General features: G+C 39.6%; 1 protein-coding gene across 2 annotated transcripts in view; it reads left to right on the forward strand.

Moving 5' to 3' along the window:
* The first annotated feature begins 466 nt into the window (after positions 1–466).
* NBDY (negative regulator of P-body association) overlaps positions 467–18,622 on the forward strand; it is a 159,574-nt gene continuing 141,418 nt past the window's right edge. The window contains exons 1-3 of one of the 2 annotated variants that reach the window (XM_057312085.1): positions 467–803; positions 10,190–10,308; positions 11,642–11,776. In XM_057312085.1, the coding sequence (XP_057168068.1) occupies positions 568–774 (207 nt within the window). In that variant the 5' untranslated portion in view covers positions 467–567 and the 3' untranslated portion in view covers positions 775–803; positions 10,190–10,308; positions 11,642–11,776. The remainder of the gene's footprint in view (positions 804–10,189; positions 10,309–11,641; positions 11,777–18,622) is intronic. The other variant, XM_026489354.4, reaches the window with a different exon arrangement.

Raw genomic sequence — 18,622 nt, forward strand, 5'->3', positions numbered from 1 at the left:
ACCATGGTCAATGCTAGTGTGCTATTGCGCACTTTAGTCAACTAACGCGTTTGCATATTGCTTTTTAAATGGTCCTAGGTAGTTTCATGGCTCTGTGTTGTGCTTTGGCAACTCTATAGTAAAGCCCTTAGCTTTTGGATAATTTCTTTGTTCTCCCACCTCCCCCACACCTGCGCACCTCCCCCCCACCCCGCGCGCTTTTCCACAATCTATGCAAAGTTTGCCATTTAGGAGTAAACCTAAATTTCTTCTAATCTTAAAATTGCATAGATTGTATAAGACAGAACATAGATTTAGTTACATTTGGGGGGACGGGCAGAGGAAAAACATTAAATATTAAATACAGGCCTCGTTTTCTTAAGACCCTCCCCTGTAGAAACATTAAAATAGGGTGGGGTAGGGAGGGGAGGGCGGAGGCGGAGAGGGGATATGCGTTTCAGGATACAGGAAATACGGTAAGCGCGAAACCGGGAGGAAGCTCTGTGTCTGCAAGGGACCCGCCGCCATCTCAGGTCTCGGCCTCGCAGGGCCCACCAGAGAGAACTGACGCCCAGTCCTATAATCCTTATGGGGGACCAACCTTGTGCCTCAGGGAGATCCACGCTCCCACCTGGAAATACGCGGGAAATCAGGCCTCCAAAAAAGCGCTGCCTCCTAGCTCCACGGTGGGATTATCCAGAAGGAACTCCCAACGGAGGTAGTAACCCTCTCCCCTCCGCACCTTCTCCTGCATCACCCGGCCTGAAATCGCACCCTCCTCCTCCGGAGAAGTAGTAGAATATACTTCTCTCACCCCAAACCAGGTCAGATTCTTTCATTCTCATCTTGGACATTCAGACTCTCTGCAACTTAATTACGCGGTTTCCCAGATCTCTTTCCTCTTTTCTCTATTCTTTCCACGATTTCAAAATTGAAAAACAAATTAACCAACAAAAATGGGGGCATTAAATAGCTCTTTCACAAAATATGTTTGGATGAAATTATGGATATTTATTGAAATTAAGTAATTATTTTTAATAGCTGTGATAATTGTGGTTATATTTTTTAAGAAATAGATTTAAATATTTTGATATGCTTAAAAGTAATTCAGTGGGGCCAAAGTGGGGGTTACAAACAAAATGTTTATGAGTTGATCATAACTGGATGATGTATACGTGGAGATTCATTATACTGTTCTCACTACTTTTGTGTATATTTGAAACTTTTCCATTAAAAAAAGTCATTGATTCAAGATTAGTAACATATGGAAGGCCTCATTCCTATGCTAACACGCCTGATTCCTGTGCTGAGAGAGGGTATTCTAAAGTGAGTCTTCAGAAATGTGTGTTTGTGTGTGGCAGGAAAATTTAGTAAGTAAAAAAAAAAAAAAGTAAAGAAAAGAAAAAGAAAAAGAAAAAAAAGTCACACTATGGTAAGTCAAACCCACGTGCTTGTTCAGGGTATGCAGGGAGCACTCAGGATGGACGAAATAATTCTGCCTGTTAGTAATCATGACCCATCTAAAAGGAAAGGGGAACTTTGGGTGGGCCCTAAAGGGTAAGTGACATCTGTCTTGTGGAAGGGGAGAAAATGCTTTTCAGGCCTGGTGTTGCCAGGACAAAAGCCCTAAAGCAGGTGTCTTCTGTGAAAAACTTGGGTATAACAATGTTGGAGAAAGACTTGGAGGTGCAATAGAATGTTGCAGGGCCTTGAATGTTATGCTAAGGAGTATATAGTTTAATCCGAAAGTGGTGGTAACCATTGAAGATTTTCAATCAAGTGATGTATTTTAGGAGTCCAGTTTTTACTCTCAGAGAAACAATCTTCTATTTTGATGACCTGCTAGAATGCAAAAAAGAAAACCAAATCTCATCCAAGCCTCACAGATTCTTGTAATCCAAGGAAACAGGGCATCCTTTCTTCTCACAGGTAATAAACCTTTATGGAGCCCTTGCAAAGGAGTAGACATTGTGCTGGGAGCTGCAGGGAATGGATGACAAAGCATAGTGCCTGGTACATAGTAGGAGTGAAACAGATATTTGAATAAGTAAGTCAGTAAATGCTAGGATAAGAGTAGAAACTGAGGAGGCTCTATACTTGGGACTTAGAGGTAGAGCATAGAAAAATAATGAGCTCTGTTTTGCTTCAAAGCATCATCCAGTCATTCCTTTACGCTCTGATTTGCCTCAATTTTACTTCAATGTCCAAGGGGTAAGGCATAGCTGATGAGGTTGTGGGATACTGGTGAGGTGAGGTGGGGTGGAGTCCAGAGCTGACAACCAAGAAAGAATTCTTGAGACATCTTTGGTGCAAAATGGTGGTTTATTAAAGCATGGGGACAGGACCCGTGGACAGAAAGAGCTGCTCCGGAGACATGAGGAATGGCCCCTTATATACCCTCAAGTTGGGAGGGGGTTAGGGATAGCTTAAGTCTCTAAGGAATTTTGGAAGCAAGGTTTCCAGGACCTTGAGGGGGCTAGCTATTTTTGGGAAAAGGTCATTTATTACCATCTAATAAAACCTTAGTGATGAGACCCTTCAGATGTATCTCGGTGGGCCATATGCTTGGGGGATGATTGCCAACACGTATCTTGGTGGTGAAGGGGGTTTAGAGATAAAGGAAGTTTCCAAAGGAATTTTTATATGTTAAAGTAGACTTTCAGGATCTTGGTGGAGGGGAGGGGGGTTAGGCTAGGACTGCCTTTTGCCCTTAGCAAAGTATTAACATGGAGGCAGTTGAGTCCCTAGAGGAATGTCACCCTGCCTGTTTCAAAGACTTGTCAATGGGCTGTAGGTAGTAAGAAAATGTCATCATTTTTCTTCTGCCTTTGTTTCCCACATCATTACCCCCTAAACAGGTTCGACCCTTAAATCTTTAAGGTTGCTGAGGGTGGAAGGTCTCATCTTCTGTAACTTCTTCCTGTTGAATAGGGGTGTAAAGATGTCCCTACCTATGAGTCAATATTGGTCAGTTGGGGCTTATGTAGATATAGGAGTTATAAAAGGCAGAGGCAGCTGAATCCAAGGGAGACTGCATGTGTAGATCTTCCCAAGTGGAAAGGATCATCTGGTGGCTTGAAGTTAGGGCAGAGAAGGAGTCTCGACACCAGGTGGAGAGAAATGGGAGAAAACAGCAAAATATGATTAGTATAACAAAATGAAAAAGAAGCCCAAATAAGAGTCCTTTGGTAGTTGACAAAAAATTCTTTTCCAGTCCAGGAGTTTAATCGATCATTAAAGGAAACAGAGAGATTGTTTAAAGTGCCAGTTTGAGTATTCTTGTCAGTTAGAAACCCAGAAATATTTTGTGGTAATTTGGAATGTACATACAACATTCTGTTTTTAGATAGCAGAAGTTCTACCTTGTGCAGCAGTTAAAACATCTAATGCCATTCTGTTTTTTAAAACTGCTTCACGTATTTGTATTACTTCAGTATTTAATAGAGAAATGCTATTCCGAGTGTCATTTAGGGCTTTGACCATGTACTTAAGGGTAGCTGGGTTAAAATCTGACAGGTTTCAAGTATTATTTTAGGCATATCTATAAGCATAGCCTGGTATTTAATAAGTTGACTTCCCATCGCCCATTGGTGGCTTTTGGTCTCTAAGACATTCTGGATCTGATGCAAAGTCATTACTGTTCCATAGTGAGCTTTGAGGCTCCTTTTACCAGGAAGGCTGCTGTATGCTTGGCTAAAGCCTCTCCTTGTAATTGTACATCCATATAGGTGGCCTCTAGGATAAATATGACTATGCAGGATGAAACCATTAAGAAGCCCTTTTTGTTTGAGGTCCAGCATTAACAGCAACCTAATTATAAGGAATCACTGGCAAGTGGGAGAAGACTTGTCAAGAGGTAAAGGCACCTTCAAGTGCATCATCCAATCCAATCATGAAGAAAGTGGGGTCATCCATTATCTCCACAAGCCCATAGTTAACCCTATAGAGTGGGGTAAGCTCTGGCTTTTAAAGAGCAACTTCATCATTCCAGCCACATAGAATTGGTCAAGGTGATAGCCGAGTCATACAATCATTTGGGAATCAATCCCATTTCCCCATTGTTCAAATAATTAGTTATATGTCCATGGGGTCCTGTTATTAGCCCCACAGAATAAAAGGCATGAAGATTATCTATATATGAGCTATTGTATAGGAATAGAAAAAAAGCTATTTCTCTGAAGTTTACCTCAAGTTGTCTAGCTTAAGCAAACATTTAAGGACAATGAAATCTAGAATTTAACATCCACAAAAGTGGGTTATTTGAACGTAATTTTTCTCTTTAAAATAACCCTCATTTCCAGGGATAGCCAAATCAGGACTAATTTGTTTGCAAAACAAGTCCAATTTTACAAACTTGGCATAATTATTTACATAAGCTCAGCAAGAATAGTGACTGATCATACAGGTCTTTTAGAATCTGCTTTGCTGGAACTTTTATAAGGAATCTCGAGGTTGAACTTTTAGTAGCCTTTCCAGGCCAGAAGCCAAGCCAAGTACTTGTCATCAGACATGCCTGCAATACCTGTAGATTTGGGTGAATTCCTCTTCCTGAGGTCCCCACAGTATCCTGAGGTTCCTGCACCTGCCAGGAGGTGACATCCTTTACTCACCTGGTGAGGCCCCTAGGAACTTTGTAAACAAGGTATCAGGCCAACAGTTCCAAGGGGCTTTATGGCTCCAGGTTTTATAAAGTCCACCTTAGTTCCTGAAAGCTGTTTGATCATATCTGAGTCTATGCATATCTTTCTCAAGTATGACATTCCAGTCAAAGCCTTGGTAAAATGTTCCCAATGATGTCCTGTTACAAGGAGAACAGATACTTACTGAACTTATGCAAATGATTATGATTGCCTTGGAAGAAAGAATACTTTTTTTATAATAATATTTTTTTATTATATTCTGGTAGTCACCATACAGTACATCCCTGGTTTTTGATGTAAAGTTCCACGATTCATTAGTTGTGTATAACACCCAGTGCACCATGCAATTCATGCCCTCCTTACTACCCATCACCAGCCTATCCCATTCCCCCACTCCCCTCCCCTCTGAAGCCCTCAGTTCGTTTCTCAGAGTCCGTAGTTGGGAAAGAATACTTACTGAGACCTTTTTAATTTCAGAGGGTTCAGGTAGAGAGAAAAATTAAATGCTTTAATTTGCTTTATTATTATTTCTGTACATCACTGATGTCTTGAAAGTTTCCTCAGTCTGGAAGAGCAAACATTAGAGAACCAGCAATGTTTTATTTTTTTTTTATTTTATTTTTTTTTTAAAGATTTTATTTATTTATGTGACAGAGAGACAGCCAGCGAGAGAGGGAACACAGCAGGGGGAGTGGGAGAGGAAGAAGCAGGCTCATAGCAGATGAGCCCGATGTGGGACTCGATCCCGGTACGCCGGGATCATGCCCTGAGCCGAAGGCAGACGCTTTAACGACTGCGCTACCCAGGTGCCCCCCAGCAATGTTTTAAACAAGAGTCACAACACTATAATCTTTTAGTTTATTTAGTCCCATGTTACTAATTCTTGTTCAGTTTGAATGCAGCTTTTTAGTTAGTTCTGGAAATTCTTACCCATTTCAGTTTTAGGATTCTATAAAGATATCAAATACCTCTATCTGTCCTAAAAGTCCTTTATATGAATCTCCTTGAAGATGAAGCTCATTTTACAAGAGAATAAGAACAGTTATAAATAACAAAAACACAGAATGGACATAGTTAGAGATCTGATGAGATGAGAGTTTACAATATAGCTGATAAGGAAATCAGGTTACTTCTGTGACACGTAACACTTAAATAGCCAGAATAGAGTGATGATGACCTTATATTAAAACCTTAAAATTTTAGGAATTGCTTGTTATCTCTAGAATAGTTACACACCATTTACCCAAATGTTACCTAAGTCTTATCATTTAACAGTACTTGTGGAGTAATTTAACATACCAAAGGAAAAGACCTAAATGAGTTTAAGAGACTTAATTTACAATTTAAATCTTGGTAAAGTTTGTTAAAACCTTAAAATTATAGCACAGGCCTGAATAGGATTACAGATCATTACAAAAATTATTTCTGTTTAACCAAGGTGACAATAAGATTTGAAAGGCAAATATGTAGGGTTCTATAGTTGTTAGCAAAACTTAGCTCCTCTAATATTGAGAAGTTTCAACCAAGTGATGGAAGACCTGATAAAACATAGAAACTTTGTTTCCTGGGCGGACAAAAGAGAAAAAAACTTTTGTTGTTTATATTTTCTTATCAAGAGCAGATGAACAATTCAAGAAACCTTTGTCTTTTTAAAGAGAGAAAGCAGACTTATATATCTTATACCACTGTACTTTAAAAATCCATTCATTTCAATCTTAGTCCATCCTGACCACACCTAAAATTCCTTTCCAATGTTTTCCCTTTGCAAACCTTCTACAACTTTCCTTTGCATTCAGATTTTGTCCAAAAGCCATTTCTTTCCAAACAACCAGTCTTGGGACAAAATTACCTTCTTTTACCTTCAACAAAAATGCATTCCCACTCCTTATTATCTTTCTTACATAGCTTCTACTTTTCTACATACAGAGTTGTTTTTCATATTTCCATCAGTCTTTATTACATTTAGTAGAATTTTGCATTTTTTTAGAAACCTTGGTCTCCAGTGAGTGAAGACTAAGTAGTAACCAATTGTGAACTGTTAAACCAGAATTCTTTAGATGGCAAATTTATGAATCAAATAAGCACCGAAGATGTTTACCAACAGACTTAAATATCTTTAGTTTCTTTGCAATAAGAAGTCAAAAGCAAACCCACATCCAGTAATCAATGACTTAGCACTTTATCCTATTTGGAAAAGACCTAGATATCAATAAATTTAATTCCATTTATTATCCAAGCAAATCTTTGAAGTTTCAGGTTACCAAAGACTTTGAAAGCTATTTTAACAATTACCCATGAAAACTTTGATGAGACAGAAAATTAACCATCATTTTAGTTGTCTTTTTACTAACAACTCACAACAGAGATTAACACAAGTTTTTTTGACCTTCAGGAAACCTCGATAGAATAAAAGTTTCACGTTTAGTGCTGATAACATTAAAGACATGTCTTAAACCAACAAACTTAATTTAAATACTGAATTATGTTCCACCTGGATCCTCCCCTTTGTCAATTCTTTACCTGAGACACTGGTGGGGAAATCTGGAGTGGATGGTGTTAGGTCCAGGGGGTGCTCTTCTTGCTTCTTGATGGTGAAGGTAGGAGAAGGAGCCATGGTGCCTGAAGCACTGAGGATGGTCTGGAAGCCAGTTATGCAGGCCGCACCCAAGGTGGTGCAGAAAGAGAAGGGGGAGGGGGAAACGGTAGAGGCAGAGTGCTCCCAAAAGGCAGAGAAAAGGTTCCCAGATTTAGAGCTCATCAGCTTCAACAGGTGCAGACGCCATGTCTTCCCACCAACAAGGGGGAATAGGCAGTCCATGTTGGGCCAGAGAAGACAGGGAAATTCCCCGAAACAAAGGGAATTTCAGCAGCTGCTTGGGAATATTCCTTAAGGTCCCCGTCCCGAGGTAGACTAACCACAGATGGCTCCAGTTATAGCCATTAACCCGGGAAATGAGTGAGGGAGACACCCCCACGTGTGTTAGAAGGAACAGTGAGAGAGAAGAGAGTCAAGAGTCCCCTTTGTCTGGGATGGCCTGTGTTTCCTCCAGCAACCTGGGTTTACGAGGAGGAGGCCTACTTAGATAATTATCATCCAATATGTCAGGAGAGAGTTTACTAGCTGACCCATTTGGGCAAACACATTCTGCAAGAGGCCCTTAGGTCGGGGTCCTGGTGTAGACCAATGAAGGCCTAGGTAAGAGCAGTGAAAGTACCTTAGGTCCATTTGCCCTGTTCCTTACAGAAGAGATCTGAGAGATCCCACTGAGGCCATGCAGTGTTACAGGAGATCAGTACTTTCCTAAGTTTTGCAATCTGAATTTGTTTCCAGTGGGTTAAAAGGCATTCTGAGGGAGAATCCTTGGGGACTGAAGAAGCTCCCATCCCATGCTAGAGAGGGTGCTAGAGAGGGTCCATTACCAAAGAAAATCCCCTCCTGACTCCCGGGTGGCATCCCACACGCAGGATATGTCAGAGGTACCTGGTGTCAAAGTGATCCAAGGCAACCCTTAACAAAATCGCTATGATCACTGCTGCCATTAAAGACCCCTGTAGGAGGGAAGCCTGCCCTCCCCCTGCTTCCCCATTGCATCCTAGGCTGCAGATCGATGCCTGGCGTATGGATTGAAATACCATGCCTTGAAGGTCATGCCATGATGGTCACACCTTGACAGTCACGCCTTGTTTATTTACCTTGCCTCGAAGGTCATACCAGAGAAGGTCATGCCTTACCTTGTCTTGAAGAACCAGCTGTTTTTAACCCATGGAGAACACTAGAAAAGTTTTACAAGGGGAAATTACCGAATTTTGTAACTTAAGTAGTTAGTAGAGGACATTGACAGAAAACAGTAAAGATGGAATCCGTCATGGTTTAAGTGACATTCCAACACATGTGGTCCTTACAGCCAGCTTCCCTAGGAAACGGTCCCCGGTTGGGTTGTAATTCCATCGAACACTAGTTTCGGCCAGTGCCAAGTGGAGGTCCCATCGCCAGAAGCGGCTAGACCAGGGATGTGGAGGGGATCACATTAGATCAATCAGGAGGAAACCTCACACAGGAGTCTTAAGATTGGCAGCCATGCTAGTCACTTAGGTGACTGTCCCGTGCCCAAAGACAGATGACTAAGGACAGCAGTAAAAAGAGGGCATCAAGTTTCTGGGTCTTATTACCATTCCAGCCAGGGTACTAACTTCCAGCCAAAAGGTAGGCTTTCTCCTTCCCATACGGTAGCCAGAGGCTAGGGGATTGCAGCCTGAGCAGTTGACATAAAAGTGTTCCAATATGACCGTACTCCTTGAAGAGCTCTAGAAAGGAGAGTAAAGGAAGAGGAGAGAAACTACTCACCAGTTTTGCACTGAAGCTCAGAGTCCAGATGTAAAGACTCAAAGCCCCACGTTCTGGCACCATACGATGAGGTTGTGGGATATAGGTGAGGTGAGGTGGGGTGGAGTCCAGAGCCGACAACCAAGAAAGAATTCTTGAGACATCGTTGGTGCAAAATGGTGGTTTATTAAAGCACAGAGACAGGACCCGTGGGCAGAAAGAGCTGCTCCGGAGACATGAGGAATGGCCCCTTATATACCCTCAAGTTGGGAGGGGGTTAGGGATAGCGTAAATCTCTAAGGAATTTTGGAAGCAAGGTTTCCAGGACCTTGAGGGGGCTAGCTATTGTTGTGAAAAGGTCATTTATTACCGTCTAATAAAACCTTAGTGATGAGACCCTTCAGATGTATATCGGTGGGCCATATGCTTGGGGGATGATTGCAAACATGTATCTTGGCGGGGGGGTTAGAGATAAAGGAAGTTTCCAAAGGAATTTTTAAAAAATATTTTATTTATTTATTTGATAGAGAGAAACAGCCAGAGAGAGAGGGAACACAGGCAGGGGGAGTGGGAGAGGAAGAAGCAGGCTCCCAGCAGAGCAGGGAGCCCGATGGGGGGGCTTGATCCCAGGACCCTGGGATCAGGCCCTGAGCTGAAGGCAGATGCTTAATGACTGAGCCACCCAGGTGCCCCAGCAAAGGAATTTTTATACATTAAAGTAGATTTACAGGATCCTAGTGGGGAGGAGGGTGTCAGGCTAGGACTGCCTTTTGCCCTTAGCAAAGTATTAACATAGAAGCAGTTGAGTCCCTAGAGGAATGTCACTCTGTCTGTTTCAAGGACTTGTCGGTGGGCTGTAGGTAGTCAGGAAATGTCATTAATTTTTCTTCTGCCTTTGTTTCACACATCATAGGGATAGCGCTGCTCAGATAGGAAACAAAGGAGATTGTTCAAGGCAAAAAGTTCAAGAGCTACATAATTTCCTCTAGTGATTCAGATCATTGAAAATTATAATAATAGCACATATTTACTGAACATTTTTTGTGTACTAGGCCCTGTTCTAAAGGGCTTCCAGAATCTATGATCTTAATTTGTAATAGACCTCTTTTAATAATATCCATATAACTTTTACAGGAATGTATAATAGAAATGGGACCATGGTGGATCATAAGGACTTGAGGAGGCCAGGGAAAAGAGATGTACAATAACAGAGGAAATGATTTTACCTTATTTTACTATTTTTCAGTCTCTGAGGGATTGCAGAATGACTCCATATCCTTGGTACATTCATAAAATGGTTCACCTAGTGAAGATAATGAAGATGACTGACAATGTTGCCCTGCTTTTTCTGATGTGCTGCACCAGGTAATTGTGTTTTTTAAGGTAATTTATTTACCAAAAACTTACCAAGGGAGGAAGAAGAATAAGAGTTGTAAAAAGAAATAGCCAAACAAAAAACAAAGCTAGCACTAAATAGGAAAATTGAAACTCTTTTCTACATTATATGAAACCATATATACCATATAATAATAATAATGTTATTTATAAGCTGCTTTGTTAGACTCATTCCTAATTACCTTATAGTTTTTGTTTTTACTGGGAAATGTATAAGTGTGTCTAAAACCACACGTTATGATTTTTTGCTGATAAATGGGAACATGATTGGTATCTTTACATATTGATTTTATATGCTACAGTCTTTCTGAATTCTGTTTGTTCTGATAATTTATAGATTTTCTTGGATTATCTATTAATGATATTGTGAATAATGGCAGTTTCTTGTCAATATTTATTTTTTAGCTTGTCTTACTCTGTCAGTTAGGATCTTCAGTTCAATGAGAAACAATAACAGTAATGGAGGATTTTCTTCTCTTACTTTTGAATTTACAAGGAAATTCTGCAAATGTTTCACCATTTTTAGATTTGCTTCTTCAGGAAGCAAAGTCTGTTCATTTCTATTCTTAGTATGCTGAGACTTTTTAATTATGAAGGAATATGGTTTTTCTCCATTAATTTGAGAGTGTGACCATGTGATAAGTTACAGCAATCAATTTTCTAATATATTTTCTGATTTTGGTTTCATCACCCTCACCATTGACTATTTTGTTTTTAAAATCTTTGCTTTAATCTGTATTATTTTGTTTACTTGCTTTATGTTTGCTCTTTTTCTAATTTTTCTTCTGGACTTTTAGCCCAACAATTATCAAGCTCCATGTCTAAAATAAGAATTTATGACTATAAATCTTCCACTACATATGATGTTGAAGGAATTTCACATATTTTTATATGTAGTATTTTATGATAATTCAATTATAATTTCTCTTATGATTTCTCTTTTGACTCATGAGTTTGTTTAATTTACATGGGGCTCTTTTGTAAAAATCAGACTGTGATATCATTAGTCCCATTACAGTTAAACTTCATCTTATTTTCTGCTTTAAAATGTTTTTTTTTTATCTTTCTGATAAGAAAAAACAAAACTATATATGAGCTTCTCATTCCAAAAGATTTTGGCCATATAAAACATTTCTTTCATTAACTACATAGAAATATATATATGTATACACACACACACACTATTGAATGATGGAATTATTCCTGATATTTATATTTGAGTTTTTTAACTTTTTATATTATTTTTGTTGTTGTTCTTTTTTTATCTCAAGTATTTATTTAAATTCCTGTTATTTAACATTAGTTTCAGGAGAAGAATTTAGTGATTCATCACTTACATGTAATACCCAGTGCTCATCACAAGTGTCCTCCTTAATACCCATCAACCATCTAGCCCATACCCCACCGACCTCCCTCCAACAGAGATTATTCTCCATAGGTAAGAGTCTCTTATGGTTTGCTTCCCTTTCTTTTTCTTTTCTCCTTTCCTATATGTTCATCTGTTTTCTTTCTTAAATTCCATGTATGAGTGAAACCAAATGGTATTTGTCTTTCTCTGACTTATTTCGTTTAGCATAATATACTCTAGCTCCATCTCCATCATTGCAAATGGCAAGATTTCATTCTTTTTGATAGCTGAGTAATATTCCATTATTTATATTATATATATAGATACACACACACACACACACACACATATATATATATATATACCACATCTTCTTTATCCATTCAACAGTAGATGGATATTTGGGCTCTTTCTATAGTTTGGCTACTATTGATAATGCTGCTATAAACATAGAGGAGCATGTGCCTCTTCGAATCTGTATTTTCGTACCCTTTGTTTAAATACCTAGTAGTTCTATTTTAACTTTTTGAGGAACCTCCATACTGTTTTCCAGGGTGAATGCACCACTTTGCATTCCCATTTACAGTCTAGGAGGGTTCCCCTTGCTTCACATGCTCACCAACATCTGTTGTTTCATGTGTTGTTAATTTTAGCCATTCTGATAGTTGTGAAGTGGCATATCATCCTGGTTGTGATTTGTATTTCCCTGATGTGATGAGTGATATTGAGCATCTTTTCAATGTGTCTATTAGCCACCTGTATCTCTTCTTTGGAAAAATATCTGTTCATGTCTTTTGCCCAATTTTTAACTAGATTATTTATTTTTTGGGTGTTGAGTTTGATAAGTTATTATAGATTTTGGGTAATAGAGTTTTATCTGCTATGTCCTTTACAAAAATCTTCTCCCATACTGTACATTGCCTTTTAGTTTTGTTGATTGTTTCCATTACCTTGTAGAAATTTTTATCTTGATGAAGTCCCAGTAGTTCGCTTATGCCTTTGGTTCTCTTGCCTTTGGAGACATGTCTAGCAAGAAGATGCTGTGGCTAAGGTCACAGAGGTTGCTGCCTGTGTTCTCCTCTAGGATTTTGATGGATTCCTGTCTCACATTTAGGTTTCTCATCCATTTTGAGTCATCATTGTGGATGGTGTCAGATAATGGTAGAGTTTCATTCTTCTGTATATAGCTAGCTGTCCAATTTTCCCAGCACCATTTATTGAAGAGACTGTCTTTTTTTCCCTTGAATATTCTTTCCTGCTTTTTTGAAGATTAGTGGACCATAGAGTTGAAAGTCCATTTATGGGTTCTCTATTCTGTTCCATTGATCTATGTGTCTGTTTTTGTGCCAGTGCCATACTATCTTGATGACTACAGCTTCATAATATAGCTTGAAGTCCGGAATCATGATGTCTCCAGGTTTGCTTTTCTTTTTCACAGTTGTTTTGGCTATTCTGAGTCTTTTGTTGTTCCATACAAATTGTTCTGGCTCTGTGAAAAATGCTGGTGGTATTTTAATAGGGATTGCATTAAAAGTGTAGGTTGTTTTGGGTAGTATAGACATTATAACGTTTGTTCTTCCACTCTATGAGCATGGAAAGTTTTTCCATTTCTTTGTGTCCTTTTCAATTTCTTTCATAGGTGTTCCATAGTTTTCAGAGTACAGAACGTTTACCTCTTTGGTTAGGTTTATTCCTAGGGAGCTTATGGTTTTTGGTGCTATTGCAAATGGGATTGATGCCTTGATGTTGGTACATTTTTGATTACTGATTGAATTTCCTTGCTGATTATGGGTCTGTTCAAATTTTCTAATTCTTCCTGTTTCAGTTTTGGTAGTTTGTATGTTTCTAGGCATTTTTCCATTTGTTCCAGATTGTGCATTTGTTGGAATATAACTTTTCATAATATTCTCTTGTAATTGTATTTCTGTGGTGTTGGTTGTGATCTCTCATCTTTCAGCTGTGATTTTATTTGTTCCTTTCTCTTCTTTTTGATAAGTCTAGGTAGGGGTTTATCAATTTTCTTCTTTCTTTCTTTCTTTCTTTCTTTCTTTCTTTCTTTCTTTCTTTCTTTCTTTCTTTCTTTGACAGAGATAGAGACAGCCAGCGAGAGAGGGAACACAAGCAGGGGGAGTGGGAGAGGAAGAAGCAGGCCCATAGCATAGGAGCCTGATGTGGGGCTCGATCCCACAACGCCGGGATCACGCCCTGAGCCGAAGGCAGACGCCCAACCGCTGTGCCACCCAGGCGCCCCTCAATTTTCTTAATTCTTTTAAAGAACCAGCTCTCAGTTTCATTGATCTGTTCTGTTTTTTGGTTTTTTTTTTCTGTTTCTATATCTTTTACTTCTGCTCTGATCTTTATTATTTCTCTTCTTTTGTTGGCTTTAGGCTTCATTTTCTGCTCCTTTTGTAGCTCCTTTACATGTAAGGTTAGGTTGCATATTTGAGACTTTTCTTGTTTGGTGAGGTAGGCCTGTATTATAATGTACTTTCCTCTTAGGACAGCCATTGCTGTGTCCCAAAGGTTTTGAACTATTGTGTTTTCACTTTCATTTGCTTCCATGTACTTTTTAATTTCCTGTTTAGTTTCCTGGTTAACCCATTCATTCTTATTAGGATGTTCTTTCATCTCCCTGAATTTGTGGTCTTTCCAAATTTTTTCTTGTGGTTGACTCTGAATTTCATAACATTGCGGCCTGTTATGCACAGTATGATCTCATTCTTTTTTTTGTACTTGTTGAGGCCTAATTTTTGACCCAGTATGTGATCTATTCTGGAGAATGGTCTATCTGCACTTGAAAAGAATGTGTATTCTGCTGCTTTAGGATGAAATGTTATGAATATATCTGTTAAGTCCATCTGGTCCAGTGTGTCATTCAAAGCCATTTTTTTCCTTTTGATTTTCTGCCCAGATGATCTGTCCATTGTTCTAAGTTGGGGTATTAAAGTCCCTAGTATTATAGTAGTATTGTCAGTGAGTTTCTTTATGTTTGTTGGATTTACATATTTGAGTCCCACGTTGGGGCATAAATATTTACAATTGTTAGAAATTCTTGTTGGATAGATCCCTTAATCATGATATAGTGCCCTTCTTCATCTCTTTTTACAGTCTTTGGTTTAAAATCTAGTTTTCTGATGTAAATATTGACACTCTGGCTTTCTTTTGACATCCATTAGTGTGATGAATGGCTCTCCATCCCCTCACTTTCAATCTGCAGGTGTCTTTAGTTCTAAAATGTGTCTCTCGCAAGCAGCATATAGATGAGTCTTGTTTTTTATCCATTCTGATACCCTTTGTCTTTTGATTGGAGAGTATAGGCCATTTACATTCAGACCGATTACTGATAGATGTGAATTTAGTGCCATTGTATTAACTGTAAAGTTGTTATTTCTGACTTTCTAGTCTTTGTTGCTTTGGTCTTTTTTTTCCTACTCAAACAGTCCCCCTTAAAATTTCTTGCACAGCTGGCTTAGTGGTCATGAACTCCTTTATTTTTCGTTTGTCTGGGAAACTCTTTATCTCTCCATTCTGAATGATGGCCTTGCTGGATAAAGAATTCTTGGCTGCATATTTTTCCCATTCAGCACATTGAATATATCATGCCACTTTCTTCTGGCCTGCCAACTTTCTGTGGATCGATCTGATGCAAACCTTCTAGGTTAAGGAATTTTTTCCCCTTGCTGCTTACAAGATTCTTTCCTTATCAGTGTATTTTATAAATTTCACTATGCTATATCTTGGTGTTGGCTTGCTTTTGTTGATTTTGATGGGAGTTCTTTATGACTCCTGGATTTCGATGCCTATGTCCTTCTCCAGTTTAGGGAAGTTTTCAGCTATAATTCCTTCAACTAAACCTTCTTCCCCTTTTTCCCTCTCTTCTTCTTCTGGGACTCCTATGATACAAATGTTATTACACTTTATGGAGTCACTGAGTTCCCTAAGTCTACATTCATGATCCAATATTTTTCTTTCCTTCTTTTCAACTTCATTATTTTCCATAATTTTCTCTTCTAATATGATTGCTTTGTTCCTCACCTTCTTCCATCCTGGTCATTCCATCCAGTCAGTTGTGCATCGTGGTTATAGCTTTTTTATTTCTGCCTGACTAGTTTGTAGATCTTTTATCTCTGCAGTAAGGTACTCCCTAGTGTCTTCTATGGTTTTCTCAAGGCCAGCTAGTATCCTTAAGATTCTTGTTCAGGCATATTACTTATACCTGTTTTGATTAGATCACTTGCCATTACCTCTTGGTCTTTCTTGTGGGATGGATTCCTCCATCTTGGCATTTTACGTAGATAATCTGTCTTCTGTGTGTTCAGAAAGCCTGTTACGTTTTCTGCTCCTGAGAGTAATGACTAAATTAAGAAGAGGTCATATACTGTCCAGGGCTTGGCTCTTCAGGAAGTTTTTTTGGTGTATGCCGTGTGTACTCTGCTGCTGTGTTTTGGCTCTTCCTTCCCAGTCAGTCCTCTTCAGAGTTTCTCCTTGCCTTCACTGCGGAGTGTTTGGATGTTGGACGTTGTGTGGCGGATTTTAACTAGGTGTGTTTTGGTGTGCTTGTTAGAAAAGGCTAAATTCTATCTTCCCCAAAGCTGAAGTTTTGCAGTACTCTATGATCAATAGACTTTGTTTGTGCAGGGGGTTTGTGCTGGTCTTTTGGGGGAGGGGTCTGCTGCACTGGTTCTCAGGTGGACTTGTCCTAGTGGAGAGGCCCCTGCAAGGTATAGTGGGGTGGGGATTGTTGTAAGCAGCTCCAGCCTCCACTGGGGGTGCTGTGTTGTTCACTCAGGTCTGTCTGTACTGATGGGTTGGAGGGAAATGGTCTCACCACACTGTCAAGTCTCCAGAGAGGGAGTTTGTGCCTGCTCCTGTTCAGGATCCCCTCTCCGAAGAGCAAACAATCTCCCCTTCTGTGTCCTAGGATTCCATCAGAACCATGCCTGTGTCTGCGCAATCTACCTGCCTGTTGGCACAGTGTTCTTGTGTTTTATTTCAGGGGTGCAGCTGGGTTTCAAAACTCCAAATTTTAGGAGCCTGGCAGGGTGCAAACCCACAATGATTCCTTGGGGAAAGGTCTCGCTGCACTGTGGCTCATGTCAGTTTGTCCCAGTAAAGCAGTTGCACAGCTATAGAGTTTCGGAATTTATGGTAAAGTTCAGCCTAAAGCCAACATGCAGGTTTGCTGCCCTCAACAGGTTCCTCTGCTGATATGCTAATTAACAGTGCTGCTCAATGGTGCCCATTGTCTGTTTCATCCCCTCTCAGGATATGTTACCTCTTCCAAAAGCATTCCATAGAGGAAAACTTTCTCTCCCAGTGCAACAGAGGGTATCCTCAGACCATACAGTCCACTTCTGGGCCTCTGCCCTCTTCCCTAGATGAACACTACTGTGCCCACTTGGCACAACTCCAGCGATGGCGCAGACTTCTGAAACTTCAGATTTTGAGCTGCACTGCTTATAAAAACTTAAAATAATCAGCCCCTCTCTTTTTTCAGTCAGTGGTTTTGGGGAAGTGTCTTTCTTCTGTAATCCCCTGCATGTTGGTTTCTCTCTCTCTCACTCCTTACTCTGTGATATGGCCTCCTTCCCCTCCAAAGCACCTGGAATTCTCTTCTCCCCCAAATCACCTGTCTGCAGCTCCTATCCTCCATGATGCAGCTGCTTTTTCCCCTCTAGATGTACAGTTTCTTCTCCCAGTTCTCACATCAATTTCTTGGGTGTTCAGAATGATTTGATATTAATTTAGCTATGTTCAAGGAACAAGGGAAGCATAGGGTCCCCCAATTACAACACCATCTTAACTCATCTCTTGTAAACTTTTTATTTTGATCTAATTTAAAAATTCAAAAAAATTTTTAGAATATTACAAAGAACTCTCAATATTCTCTATTTATTTATTTATTTTTAATAATATTTTAAAAATATATTATGATAGTTACCATACAGTACATCCCTGGTTTTTGAAGTAAAGTTCCATGATTCATTAGTTGCGTATAACACCCAGTGCACCATGCAGTACGTGCCCTCCTTACTACCCATCACCAGTCTATCCCATTCCCCCACCTCCCTCCCCTCTGAAGCCCTCAGATTGTTTCCCAGAGTCCATAGACTCTCATGCTTCATTCCCCCTCCCTTTTACCCCTCCTTTCTTCTTCCCTTTCTTCTCCTACAGATCTTCCTACTTCTTATGTTCCATAGATGAGAGAAACCATTTGATAATTGTCTTTCACTGCTTGACTTATTTCACTTAGCATTATCTCCTCCAGTGCCGTCCATGTTGCAGCAAATGTTGAGAAATCATTCTTTCTGATAGCTGAGTAATATTCCATTCTATATATGGACCACATCTTCTTAATCCAGTCATCTGTTGAAGGGCATCTCGGTTCCTTACACGATTTAGCTATTGTGGACAATGCTGCTATGAACATTGGGGAGCATATGGCCCTTCTCTTCACTACGTCTGTATCTTTGGGGTAAATACCCAGTAGTGCAATAGCTTGGTCATAGGGTAGCTCAATTTTTAACTTGTTAAGGGACCTCCACACTGTTTTCCAGAGTGGCTCTACCAACTTGTATTCCCACCAACAATGTAGGAGGGATTCCCTTTCTCCACATCCTCTCCAGCAGTTGTTGTTTCTTGCCTTGTCTATTTTTGCCATTCTAACTGGCGTAAGGTGGTATCTCAGTGTGCTTTTGATTTGAATTTCCCTGATGGCAAAGATTTTGAACACTTTTTCAAGTGTCTCTTCGCCATTTGTATGTCGTCATTGGAAAAGTGTCTGTTCATATCTTCTGCCCATTTTATGATTTGTTTATTTGTTTCTCGTGTAATGAGTTTGAGAAGTTCTTTGTAGATCTTGGGTACAAGTCTTTTATCTGTAGTGTCATTTGCAAATATATTCTCCCATTCCATGGGCTCCCTCTTAGTTTTTTT

The sequence above is a fragment of the Ursus arctos genome, chromosome X, assembly GCF_023065955.2.
Source record: "Ursus arctos isolate Adak ecotype North America chromosome X, UrsArc2.0, whole genome shotgun sequence".
NCBI classification, from domain to species: domain Eukaryota; kingdom Metazoa; phylum Chordata; class Mammalia; order Carnivora; family Ursidae; genus Ursus; species Ursus arctos.